Source organism: Sebastes fasciatus, chromosome 22, assembly GCF_043250625.1.
Source record: "Sebastes fasciatus isolate fSebFas1 chromosome 22, fSebFas1.pri, whole genome shotgun sequence".
Classification (NCBI taxonomy): Eukaryota; Metazoa; Chordata; class Actinopteri; order Perciformes; family Sebastidae; genus Sebastes; species Sebastes fasciatus.
In genome coordinates this window covers 4,401,741-4,414,746 of record NC_133816.1, presented here as the reverse complement: position 1 = coordinate 4,414,746, position 13,006 = coordinate 4,401,741, and the positions used below count along the sequence as shown (strand labels likewise).

Sequence of the window (13,006 nt, the reverse complement as noted above, 5' to 3'; positions counted from 1 at the left end):
GTCAGTGAACTAAAACAATAGAGTTGCAGGCCATAAAACTAAAACAATGAGCTGAAAGATGCTAAACTGCCCTGTAGGCCTGCGGGGAACTGCAGAGTCTGGTGATATTTCTCTAATGGTATGTCACTACAGTACAACCAACCCTTTTCACATTACATATAGTTACTTCATGCATTCTACATATAAAAGTATCAATTAGTGCAGCTTTAAAGACGCACTCCCTGACTTTGCTACGGAAAATTATTATATTATTATTATAGACAAATCTGAGTGGCTTGTTGAAACATTTTTTCTGATCTAGACAGCCCACACAAAACTGACTGGGTTGTTTTATTTCACAGTTTGTGGGTTGGTAGGCACTCTAGATACTCAAATGTATGTGCACAAGCACTGAAAAAGGGAGTTTTTCATGATATATCCCCTTAAAAAACAGACAGTAAAAGCACCACTGACTTACAGTTAGCCTCCCACTAACATTCAGTAAACACCATAATTTGTTTTAATCTTTCCTACAGAAGCCATCAGTTTGATACAGTATGTGTCACTTCAGAAAAAACAGATGGAGTGAATCATTTGAAGTCACATTCAGCCTTTCATTTGGTCTTGCCACGGCTGCTGGGTAGGTGGGTGGGTGGGGTTCGCCATGTTGGAGGCTGATCTGTTTCCATTCGGCTGCATCAAACAACTCAACCCATCCAAAAGAAATAATTGAATCCAGCTCAAAAACAACGTGACCCGTGTATGATTATAAAAAAATAAAAATCACAAGAACTCAATTTAGAGTTGTATCAAATCCCCCCTAAAGAAACCCTCTCCAAGTATGAAATGCACTTCCAAGACACAGAGAGAAAACTAAAAATATCCTATCGGCGCTCTAGCGTCCCTAATCTATTTCAACAAGCGACTATTCTTGTTTCTGAGATTCAAAAAGATCTTAGATTAAGGGCAAAGGCAGATTAAGCCTCGCAGAATCAAAGAGCAGCAGCTCTGGCATGAACGGAGCCGCTGATATGATTATCATCTATAATTTGATTAAAAGGGAAGGAAGAAAGTGATGAAAACACATGATTGAAACTGCTTTGAGGTGACAATAAGTAATGAAATATTACACATGTTAATCAGCTTCCTCTGATGAAAGCATTGTCATGTTGAGTGACTATTAGATGACAGTTTCAATTTTCTCTCTCATGTGGTATTCAGATATTTTTTGTTATTTTGACAATCAGGTGATGCTGTAATACCGCATTTCCTTCCAGCCCAAAAAAAATCTAAGAAACATAGCCAATAAATGACAATCAATTCAAAGCTATATGCTCTTAAACTGTTTAAATAAGTTAATGTGGTGGAGAACTGCCAAGACTCCCATTCACACAGCATCAGCAGTGGCTAATTTGTATTGCTACATAATCCTCTTACCCCCTGCTGCTCAGGACTTCCAAGATACCCAGGGCCACAAGTGCCATAATAATCATAATCACAACTATAATCACCATATTTATTAATGTGTAGCTTAATTGGTTTGTTTTCCTAAATAAAAGAGGAAACACATTACGGCGTTGTGTATATTCAGTAGACTGCAGTGTCTGCAGGTGTGATTCCCGCTTATGACCTTTGTTTAATGTCCGCCCACCATCGCCATCCACTTCATGCTAATCTACGTAATACGGCAGAAATGCCACGAAGACAATCTTAAATAAATTCAAACATTAAATTGGCTTAGATGAATTTCGGAATGGGGGTACTTCACCTTTTGGTGTCTCCGCTGAATGGAGCAGTCTCTCTCGTAGAGGTGGATGACATTACCATATTTATCGCCTGGGGGAAGAGACAAAGAGAGAAGTAGGTGAGACAATGAAGCGAGCAAAGAAGATTAGAAGATAATCAGGGGCATGAAGAAAAGGAGTGGTTGAATTCAAGTAAAGGAGAAGTGAAAGAAACAGTCATTAGTCCTAAATTCACTGGGAGACACATCCATTGATGGCCGGCTGCTACAACCCACATCTTTAAACCAACCGACCTGTATATGGCATGAAAAGACACATTCAAAGCGTCCGTAGACAGATGGTAGAATCTCAAGGGACAGCTACAGCCAGAGGCTGCTTTTTGGACCGGTTGCATTTAGTGTGCAAGAAAAATGCTGTTCTTCCTTTGACATGTTAGTTGTACGTCCTGTAGTCTGTACTGAGAGCAATGTAAATGCATCCGTGTAAATATGCTACGCTCAGAGCTAGTGACGTAGAATAAACATAGAGAAAGACCACGGTGAGTCAAACGGGAGGTCGATGAGTCCACGGGATTTTCAACCAGGAGACCGCGGTTTTGTTGTGTAAGTTGTGTTTTCCGTACTTATGTTATGTTGATTCCATACGTACTTATTTTAAGCCCAACCGTGACGTTTTTCCTAAACCTAACTAAGTGGTTTTGTTGCCTAAACCTAACTGCGGACGTTACGTCCTCATGACACAGGGAATGTCCTTGTAATGTCATGTGATTTATACGCCTTCCTGTGAGATCGGTTTGTGGTAGCTGGACCACACGTGAATCATGTTTTGAAAGCCACATAAATACTGTAGGTCCTTAATCAGTCTAATTAAATGTCTTCACAATTTCTTAAACTATCACAGATTTTTCCCTCAAGTACTTTATGAGTGGGGAGACCTGCAAAACACTGGCAAGAGAAATGTGTGATAATGAATAAAGTACATCCCCCACAAAATATTGTGTTTATCAAAAATTACGTTCTCAACACTTCAGAGAACTGTAAAACTTAAAATTGAAAAAAATAATTATGAAACCTCACAGCCACGGCTGATCTATACAAGATAGCCTTGTGGGCTGCATCTAACATTTATTTTCATATCGACTAATCTGTCAATTATTTTTATCAATTAATTAAAACATCAGAAAAAAGTGAAACATTTTCAAGGTGATGTCTCCAATTTCTTGTTTTGTCCAACCAATAATAATAATAATAAAAAATTTTCTTTGGTGGTGCCTTCCAGGACACACAAACATAAAAAAAATTATAAATAAAAACATGATGAAAACACTAGCAGAGCGAACATAAGGAGAGACATTCAGGCTGACACGTATGAGGGGGAAATAAACAGTAACGATGTTGAGGGAAGGACACAGAATGATGGACACTACAGTGAATAGGCCAGTTTCAACAGGTGAGTTTTGAGGTGGGATTTGAATGTTGCGATAGTGTCAGACTGTCGGATGTGTGGAGGGAGGGAGTGCTATGAACACCATAGCACCCATGGGTGCTGAGGCGTGAGGTGGGGGTGGTCAGAAGACCAGCAAATAGTCCAAAACCCAATGATATTCAGTTTAAAATACACAACTATCATCACATATCATTTTGACATGTATATAAATATGCAAAGTCCCATTTCTGACTAAAGTTAAAAACAGTTCCAGCTGGCCAAGGACTTTTTTTGTGCTGAATTTTGGGGGCACATTGATGATGCAACTTAATGATATGTCTCCACTTGCATTTTTTTCCTCTTTATATTGTAGCACCACAATTTAAGGCTTCAGTAGGCAATACATTTTTGGCATCATTGGGCAAAAAATCCATAATAACCTTTCAGCATATTGTAATTCAAGTGTTCTGAGAGAAAACTAGACTTCTGCACCTCCTCATGGCTCTGTTATCAGGCTTTAAAAAATCTAGCCCGTAACGGGAGACTTTGACCAATCACAGGTCATTTCAGAGAGAGCGTTCCTATTGGCTGTGCTCCGGCTGGTGGGCGGTGCTTGGTATTTCCTCAAGAGATTTCAACATGGCTGCCGGGTCACAAACGTTGTCATTTTACAGCTAAACAGTACACTACAAGATTATTCTGAAAACATTTGAGGAGAGAAATCGGCATTACAGTAACAGAATATTGATTCATATTTGATCAGCGCTGCCTAGTTTGACCGTTTGATCGGAGTTTGCGAGTGATCGACTCGTGGCTCTCATCGACGGAAGCTGGACGGCAGACTCCAGATCAGCTCTGAATGCTTGTTTTCCTCTGGTCTGAGAAATCTTGAAGATGCCGTAAGGACCACCGGAGGACACCGGAGGAACATGATTTTTTTCAGATTACCTGTCTCATGCACTACTGTCATGATATAGTGACCTTTTTTTAAATCATATTTGCTCCATTTCTACCAACTGCTGCTTTAACGCACAATCTAACAAAATTGATATCCGATCGTCTAACACAGATTGCGACCAAGAACTTATCTGAACCATCTCGCACAGTATCACCAGCAAGATCGCTGTTATCGCACAGCGGTTAATGGCCTAAAAAGATGGAAGGATGAACGAAAGAAAAGGCAGAAGAGAAGAGAAATGAGATGGTGGGAGGTTGGGAAAGGAACAAGAGAGGAAGGAGAAGGGTACAAATAAAGAGGGAAGATTAAAAGGGGAGGAAATGGAAAACAATTACATTGAAAGTGAAGGAGGGAAATAGGAAAAGAGGGAAAACAGAGGGCTGGCAAAGACATGGCTTTTAACAGGTAATTCACAAAACACACAAAATCCCTTGCATGCCCTAAAGACAGTAATTAATCACAGTGACCACACAGGGAGAACTACACCACGGTAAACGCTGAAGCATGCACACACGTAAACACACAAACACATCCGTGCCAGAAGCGCTTTCAGTAATGTACACATGAACATGAATGCACCAATACCCGTTCACAAGCACTGATCATACATTCAAAGTGCAGATAGACTTCCTGTAAGTGTCGGTGTTGAATTTCAGTTCTATAATATTGAGTGGTAGTAGAGCTGCGTTCACTATAATGAGAAGAAATAAAGGCTGGAGAATCCTCTGCTGGCCAATAAAGCTCATTCAGTCTCATTGTTGTTCATCCGTCTCTCTTCCTCCCTTTCGCAATACCACCAAGTTCAAGCACTCGCATGCATCTTGCTTTCGTAATGAACTTAGATCAATTCACATAAACAAAAAAAAAAAAACACACGCATATAGTTAAATGCAAACCCAAAGGAAGTTGTAAATGCACTTACCGAGGATCTGTACTTCAATGTGTCTTGGCTTTTCGATAAACTTCTCAACAAACAGGGCTCCGTTCCCAAAAGCCGTCAGGGCTTCAGAGTAGGCCCGCTGGTAATTCTCCTCAAGTTCCTGACAAACAGACGAGAAAAATCCATACATGTCTGAGTTAGTGCTACTACTCGTGAAGCAGGAGAGTCACAGCAAAGGATTTGTGTGGTTTTCGAGGGGCTTTGTTGCTGCACAGAGGAAAATTTAAGATCCTTTATTCTCTGCATCAGGTTAGTTTTATTTAGTTTAACTTTTATTCCCTGTTGTAATCTATTGTGAATGACAGGGAAGGGAAATACATGTGATGTTGTTGCAGTTTTCTGTACGTTTGTTTTCCTTTCTTTTGACACAAATGTTTACACCCCCCTTAGGGAGCAAGATTGTACACAACATCTCTGGGAGCAGGCTGTGTGAGGTCACGACCGAGCATGCTGGAGGTCATGACACAATCTGTGTTTGTCAGTCTGTGACGTCCGGCCGGCCGGCCCGTCCAGCCTCCTCTATTGGGGAAAGACGGAGTCACCATCACGCCTCAGGAGAGGAAACCCGAACCCATTCTCATCTGTCATCTCATGACCTTGAGAGAAGATGCTCTTGAAGGCAAAACGAGCTTCTCAGAAAACAACATAAAGCTGACATGGAAGGAAAGTGTGAATATCACAGATTGACCAGAATTGTACCACAAAAAATATCTGATCAGACCAGATGAAGAATACCAATAAGAAAGAGATTTAGTAGCAGAATGAAGCCAATTGGCCTCATTCGGCACTGAAGGTCTCAAAATGGTACAACTCAAAAAACTCAGTCAATGCACTACAATCATCAGTACCAGGTCAGAAGAAAATGGCTACAACTGTTGGAGAAATAAACCCACCATATAATGAAATGGCCATTTGTAAAAACATAAGTAGCCACTGAAAAGAATACCTGCAACTTGCACTGAAATACAAGTGTTGGAAAAGGAATTTATTTTATTTGTATTTTTTTGTGGAGTCAGTTGATTAAATAGACTGCACAAAACAGCAACATTTCAGATAGAAGTGCAGTGGATGACATTGAAAACCCTCTACCACTGTATTTTTTATATTGCAATATCAATACATATATGATCAAGGGAGAAACCGTTTATGGATTTTAAAAAAATAGACTCTTTCGGCAAAAAGAAACAGATACCTGACAAATCAGGATACCTCATCATATTGAAACAGTCCAGCTTAATACATTTTAACTATGGCCTAATACAACCAGAGATATTATTCTTTTTATATAATTTATTTTTTCCCTTTTTTTTCAAGAGGAAAAGGAATTTAAAGTCACACATCTCGCAAAGTTGTCAAATCATTGGTGCACTTCCATTTTTGTAAATGACAGAAAAGACTTTTGAAAGACTAAAGTTAGCAGAATTGCATTTGTACTCCTTCCACATCAGTTCAGTCCGTCTGTCAGTTTTGGCCACTGGAGCTTTGATACGTGCCGTTTTCTTGTTCTCTTACTCTTTGGGAAAGCACATCACGTCAAACTCAGAGCAAAAAATCTGGCACTTTAATTCTGCCTTGCTTATCAGTAAACATACACATCTCATCCTACAATATGTTGAGAATATAGCTTACTCTGTTAATTCAGCATACAAACGACCCAGGAGCTGGCCTTTAATGGAATAAAAAGGCAAACCTACGCATTGTTGCTTGGGGTCCCGACTGTACAGAGAAACCTCTTTACAATTTTCTCACATTGTATCAGCTGGAGCTGCTGAGGCCCCTGTGACTCAACTGAATAACTAGAAATGTCAACAACTAATTAATTAGACTGGGGTACAAAGGAAAAGGTCATACTTTACAATGGATTGCAGACTTGTGAGACTCAATGAATACAGTACATTACAACACTGCTATTCTTCGCGTACATCAGTGAGCAATGCGTCCAAATAGCATCTTTCTTCAATTGTTCCCAATGAGGAGAGAGCGTATAAAAAGCACTGCACCCAGCGCCTTTTTGCAAAGCGCTCTGACTTTTTTGTGCGCCCGCTCCGAGCACATTCTAGTTGAAAATCTCTGAAGATGTCAGAAAGGTGCTGGTGTCGTCACTGTGGATGAAGCGCTCCCCAGCGCCCTGCCAGCACTTTTCTGCCAGAAAAGGTTAAAGAACTGCTGCGGCTGGCGATGAGCAGTCACTTCAGATGCGACACGTTTCTAGGATCATGGGTTTAGTGAATGTCGCAACCAATAGGGCCACCCGACCAATAATATGATAACAGCCAAAAGGAAATTAATAACCGAATTAGCATCTTAATTTGCATATGTAAAGCATCAATTTGAAAATGAGGACGAAAGAGGGAGTATATCCATTTTAAATGAATGTGGTATTTTGGGGGGAAAAAAAGTTACAGTGATGATTTGCATGACTTTAATCATTGTGACTTTGTTTTTTAAGAAGCCAAAGCTAAGAAATAAAGAGCAGTAAATGCTACCAGCCATGAAGGATGAGGAGGTGGCAACGCTCTGTGCGGCGCTGATTCACCACTGATCTGTGCCTTCTTCTATCTGATTGGACAACAAGCAGCTGCTTGCTGAAAAAAGTTCGACTTGGTCAAACTGGAGAGGCCGACACGGGGGAGAGCTGTGCGTGATCACATGAGCAGGGGCCACACATACACCCTTCAGTGCCTCCACTACTGCTGGCATGAGAAGAAAAAGCGGCCGCCAGGCCTTCACTGAGATAAACAGGGGTGACAACTTGCCACTTCCTGGTGTCTATGGGCCTACGGGAGTTTCCCTTTGAGACACTTATTTTGGAAAAAATCATCCACTAAAAGGACATTAAACCCCTTTCTTGCGTATTGATGTTCACTTACTGTTGGTTTTATTTTACCATTAATAATGTACAATATTTTTGTAATAAAAAAAAGAAAGAAAAAAATCATAATTACCCTACCATTGAACCATGTCAGGTGAAATAGTATTATTGGACCTGCTTGGCCCGGTTTCCAATAACAATCAACAGAGATTAAGAGTGTTTTTCTTGGAGGTTAAAGCTCTACAACCATTCTGAATATTTCACAAGCATCTCCCAACGCACCCCTTACAGCGAGAGAGCAGCTGTTGGCTGTCCATGCTCAAAAAGCTTTATGAATATGTTTTAAGCGACTGGACATGTCTAACTGTCTGTAAGCAGTATGATTATACATCAACACACGGCTTACTCAACATAGATGAAAGAAGAAGAAGCATTGTATATGGAGACCATTCACCACACTTACATTCTGAAAATGTTGTACATAATGTATAAGGCAGGCTCTTACGCTGCCTGTTTTCTGGACTTTATATTGCCCATTTCATGTTGTATTATGAAGTTCAAGTATGTATAAAGAAGGAGACAAAGTGTGCCTTTATCCCCTCTTGTTCTTGGCGAAAATGTAGAGCCCAATGAATACAGTACATTACAACACTGCTAGTGTGCAAGTCTGCAATCTGACAGATCGCCTATGCTTCATAACATTTGTATTTCTACATGAGACTTTCATTAAAAACCTGACATTTTAGTTCCAAGACAAATACCTACATACACAAACTATAACAAGCAAAAGAATAGGAAGATATGGAAACTAAAAATGGAAAAGGCCGGACCGGATTAATCTAATTTCATATTAGCATCATAAACAAAATTATTTTTTAGCTATAGAGTTACATGACCCAAAAAGACTGGGTTTGGCCTACATCACAGTGCTGTGCGGTCATCACTGTAGCCGTGGTTCCATTCAATTGTCAAGAGTATTTGAAGCAAACTTTTGAAATGGTTTTGAAACGTGTCCATCAACCTGTTTAGAGCGAATAAACTCAGCTACAGCGTAGTTTGGTCAGAGGATGGTGCTATAGGGTATCATCCGCCAGTAAACAGTAGATGAAGTAGAGGTTGAGAACCAGAAACAAAACAAGTTGGCTTGGCCGTCTAACCATCTACGAGTGAAAAATGGAGAGGAGGTCTTCAAGAATTTGTTTCAATTGGGCACATTTTAAATTGTTCTTTTATGTCAGCTAGTATTGGCAATTTGTGTTGTCCGGAGACGAAGACAAAAATTGGGACGTTATGGTAATCTCCGAGAAGACGCCGACAGCAGAAACAGCTGATCAGTCATGTAAATTAAATGTTTGCTACATCAGAATTTATTCAGCAAAGTTATTTCCATGTCACATTTAGTGCATCAACTCTTTTTCGACAAAGGCAAAAAACACCTCAAGCGAGTGTAAATTGAGGCAATTGAGGAAGCTTTATCAAATTTTGACGTTTCCATACAGCTTTTCTAATGCAATACTTCAAAATGTGCATACAAATATGTGGCTGGAAACACGGCTTGTGACAACTATTATGACAGCGCACCATTGCAGTCACCGTTACATGGCCGAGAGGACGGAGATGAGGATGGTGATGGTGATTTTTCCCGCCTACGGCTTTCCATCTCCTGATCACATGTATTTATGTACAGCTATGTATGTATTTTGTATTTCAGGGTATTTTACCATATAAAGATTCTTCATGGTGGAAACTTGACGCCCATGTAAGATGCATTAGATGGATTTTATGATCATCTTTACATTGAGATGCATGTTTGAAAAGTGGCCCCTGGACAGCTACAATATTGAAAGACACTGTTTTCTTAATGTCCTCTTCTGATGCAGGAGAATGAGCCTCCAACACGCAGAAATCACTCTGAAATTGCTTCTGTCACCTCGCGAAGCCAGAGTACACACACCAAAACACACAGGTTGATTGGCGGCCGGTTAGATAAATGACCGGGATGTAATCTCCAAGAAATTTCCTAAAACTAATGAACATGAAAACCAACATTTGTCGCGAGGCCTGCCGGACATCAAATTGGGTTTGTTTTCTCTTTGCTGGACACGTGTCAGGACAAGAGTTATGTTGTTAGAGCAAGCTGTTAAATGACATCGTTCGCAGAAGTGATGATGTACAGCAGCGGGTGATGTCTCACCTCGTACTCTTTGACCACCCTCATGCCGCGACCTCCTCCTCCGTAGGCTGCTTTGAAGATGATGGGGAAGCCGTACGTCTCGGCGAACACCTGCGCGTCCTGCAGGCAGGAGATGGGAGCATCGGTTCCTGGGACCACAGGTACACCTAGACAGCGGCGAGGTAGAGGAAAAGGAAACATACGTGAGAAATGTTTCACTTTGAATGCTCTGAATGCTGTACTGTATAGTAATGCTTTTTACATTAATTTAGAGGGATTTATAGATCATATATCATGTGAGGCCACCATAGAGAAGACTGCCAGTAACTACTTTCACACTGCATTTGAGTCTCACAAGGTCACATTTTGTTTTACAGCAGAAGGGAGCTGCTGTTTTTCACTGTTTCTTGCAGTGGCAGATGGAACAAGTTAAAGGCTGAAAAACATGTTCTAAAAATGGACATCCCCCACAGATAAAATGAATGCTTGGAGAGTAAAAGCCAAAGAAATGGCCAGGTGAAAGGTGGAGGGGAGGAGTACCTGAGGTGTAAACGTAGACCCATGTTACAAGAATATCGAGAGTGGTGGGATGTAATAACATACATTTACTCAAGTACTTAAGGTTGTGCTATTTCTAACTACTCTATATACTGTTGGGCAGTTTAACTTTTAGCAGTAAAATGCAACATACTGTACACATTAATGCAGCATTAATATTAAAAACATCATATATAATAGTAAAAAACAGGGACAATGCTTCTGCCGAATGAGTAATTTTATTTTAATGACAACATTTACATACTGTACTTTTTACTTAAGTAATGTTTTAAATGCAGGACTTAAAGGATCTGAATACTTCTTCCACCACAGCCTATCGATGTGTGACAGGGTTGGTGTCAATGACTACGTTTACATGCACAAAATATTAAATTTTTTGCACCAAAAAAGACGATCTTCTACTAACTTTGGAGTGAGTCATTAGGTTCGCACCATTACCACGCCAGCGTAACCCTGTAGCGTGCCAAGTTGGCGGAGTCTGCACACCATTTAAAAGGCGAATCAGTCAGCGGATAACCCTACTCAATTCAAGCGGCGAAAGAGGAGTGTACGCCTACCTCGATCAAATGGCTTATACAAACACAACAAGGTAAATCTTGATGCCGAGCAACAATGCAATCTTACATCGATTAATAATGTGGGTATATATTTAACATACAGCAGAGCAGTCAGCAGGTGATTGCTGGTATCATTTTGTCTCCGTGGCATCGTTATCTCGTCAACAATTAATGACACAATAAACCTTGATTGCTCTGGCAGATCCATGCTTTATTTAAAGTGAAGCCTCCTCCCGGCAGCAAATGTTTTCCCCTCCGTTTAAGAGGCGTGCTCCTCCCTCACCGCTCATCATCACTTCTTAAAGGATAGTGAATGAAAAGGAGCGCACCCAGTATTATGACAAAATGCACCAGGGAAGTCTTCCCCTTCCTTACCTGCACTGATGGCCAGGGAGCGAGCCTCCACCTTGTCTCCCATCTTGGCGACCACTTCTGGGGTCGGTCCTATGAACATCACCCCCGCGTCATAGCAGGCCTGGGCAAAGTCCGCCCGCTCGGAGAGGAAACCGTAGCCCGGGTGGATGGCGTCCACATTGTTTTCCTAAGAAGTGAGAGAGGGGATACATGGAGAAATTATTCACTTAAACAAAACCCACTAATTAAACTAATGCGTCCACTATTCAACAACACATTCTTTTTGTATTCACATTTAATTTCAGGTTTGTGCTCAAATATTTGCCGGTGGAACCCAGGGAAAAGGAAATGTGGCCCAGCGAAGCAACAGGAGTTCTGTTAAATACAGAGCCACTGCGGGTACCCAGTTAACACTTGGCTGACTACAGGTGAGGGAAATTAAAGCGTCTTCACACACACTAACCTGCATGCTTTACCACACGCTGTCTGCTGGCCAGTGAAAAGGATCTATGTATCACTTAATGGCAAAGGGACCGGGAGCTAATGACACTTTATTCTCATTCTGTCTTAGTTGCGATGGCCTTAATCATCATCTGCTCAATGGACACCAGTAGGAAACTGAGCGAGTAGACAGGCACGCATAATTTGAGGGTCAGGGGGAAGGTACTGAGAGGGACACACACATACACACACACACACTGGGTAGCAGACAGATACAGTAGCTGCCGAGCTTGACAGATAGAGCCATCTCTAGATCAGTATGTGCCATCTGCTCTTGGATACGAGGCGGACTATAATTATGGGCTGTCCCGTTGTTAAGGGAGCTGTTACTGGCAGGCCAGAGGAGGCATGGAGCCACACACACACACACACACAATGCAGCAAGTGCATGCACGCGAGCAGGTACACACACATGAATGCAAAGAGGCACGGACAGTAGATGAAGATTCACACACAACGCCCTGGGGTGACACACATTCATACGAGCAAAATCATACACTCGTGCTTTCACACACATTTTCACATAGAACGTCACACACAGAAGGTACTGGGACAGAGACGGATGGTTATTTCGGTCGCACAGTAACAGAGTGATACACAGTGTGAAGAAGAGGTACGCGCACACTGAATGTGAAAGAGTGAGAGCAAGAGAGACAGAACACACACACACACACACACACACACACACACACATACAGACTTCTTTGCCGGCATGGGGTGGCTGGGCTCCCAGATAGGCAGAAGGATTTTGAGAAATGAGTTGGATGGCGGAGGCTCCCCGACTTGGCGAGCTGACCACATGCCCACGCAGAAAATTATAAACCGTGAGAGATTGATCAGAGAAAGGATAATGAACAACTGGCTGCACGTCCTGGAGGATGGAGGGAGGGCGTGAGGGAAAGGAGGTAACGAGGAACATGTCGGATATAACACAGTGATAAGTGTCACAGGGAAGAGAAGGAGAGGGAGATAGATAGGGAATGATAGGAAAAATTAGGGAAATG

The 13,006-nt window shown here is 41.5% G+C and overlaps 1 protein-coding gene across 3 annotated transcripts in view; it reads right to left on the bottom strand.

The window, feature by feature from the left end:
- Positions 1 to 13,006, bottom strand: part of LOC141760222 (pyruvate carboxylase, mitochondrial-like) — a 371,874-nt gene that overhangs the window by 334,329 nt on the left and 24,539 nt on the right. For all 3 annotated transcript variants that reach the window (XM_074622854.1, XM_074622855.1, XM_074622856.1), the window contains exons 5-8: positions 11,523 to 11,688; positions 10,054 to 10,199; positions 5,030 to 5,147; positions 1,748 to 1,815 (exon numbers count right to left, since the gene is read on the bottom strand). In XM_074622854.1, the coding sequence (XP_074478955.1) occupies positions 1,748 to 1,815; positions 5,030 to 5,147; positions 10,054 to 10,199; positions 11,523 to 11,688 (498 nt within the window). The remainder of the gene's footprint in view (positions 1 to 1,747; positions 1,816 to 5,029; positions 5,148 to 10,053; positions 10,200 to 11,522; positions 11,689 to 13,006) is intronic.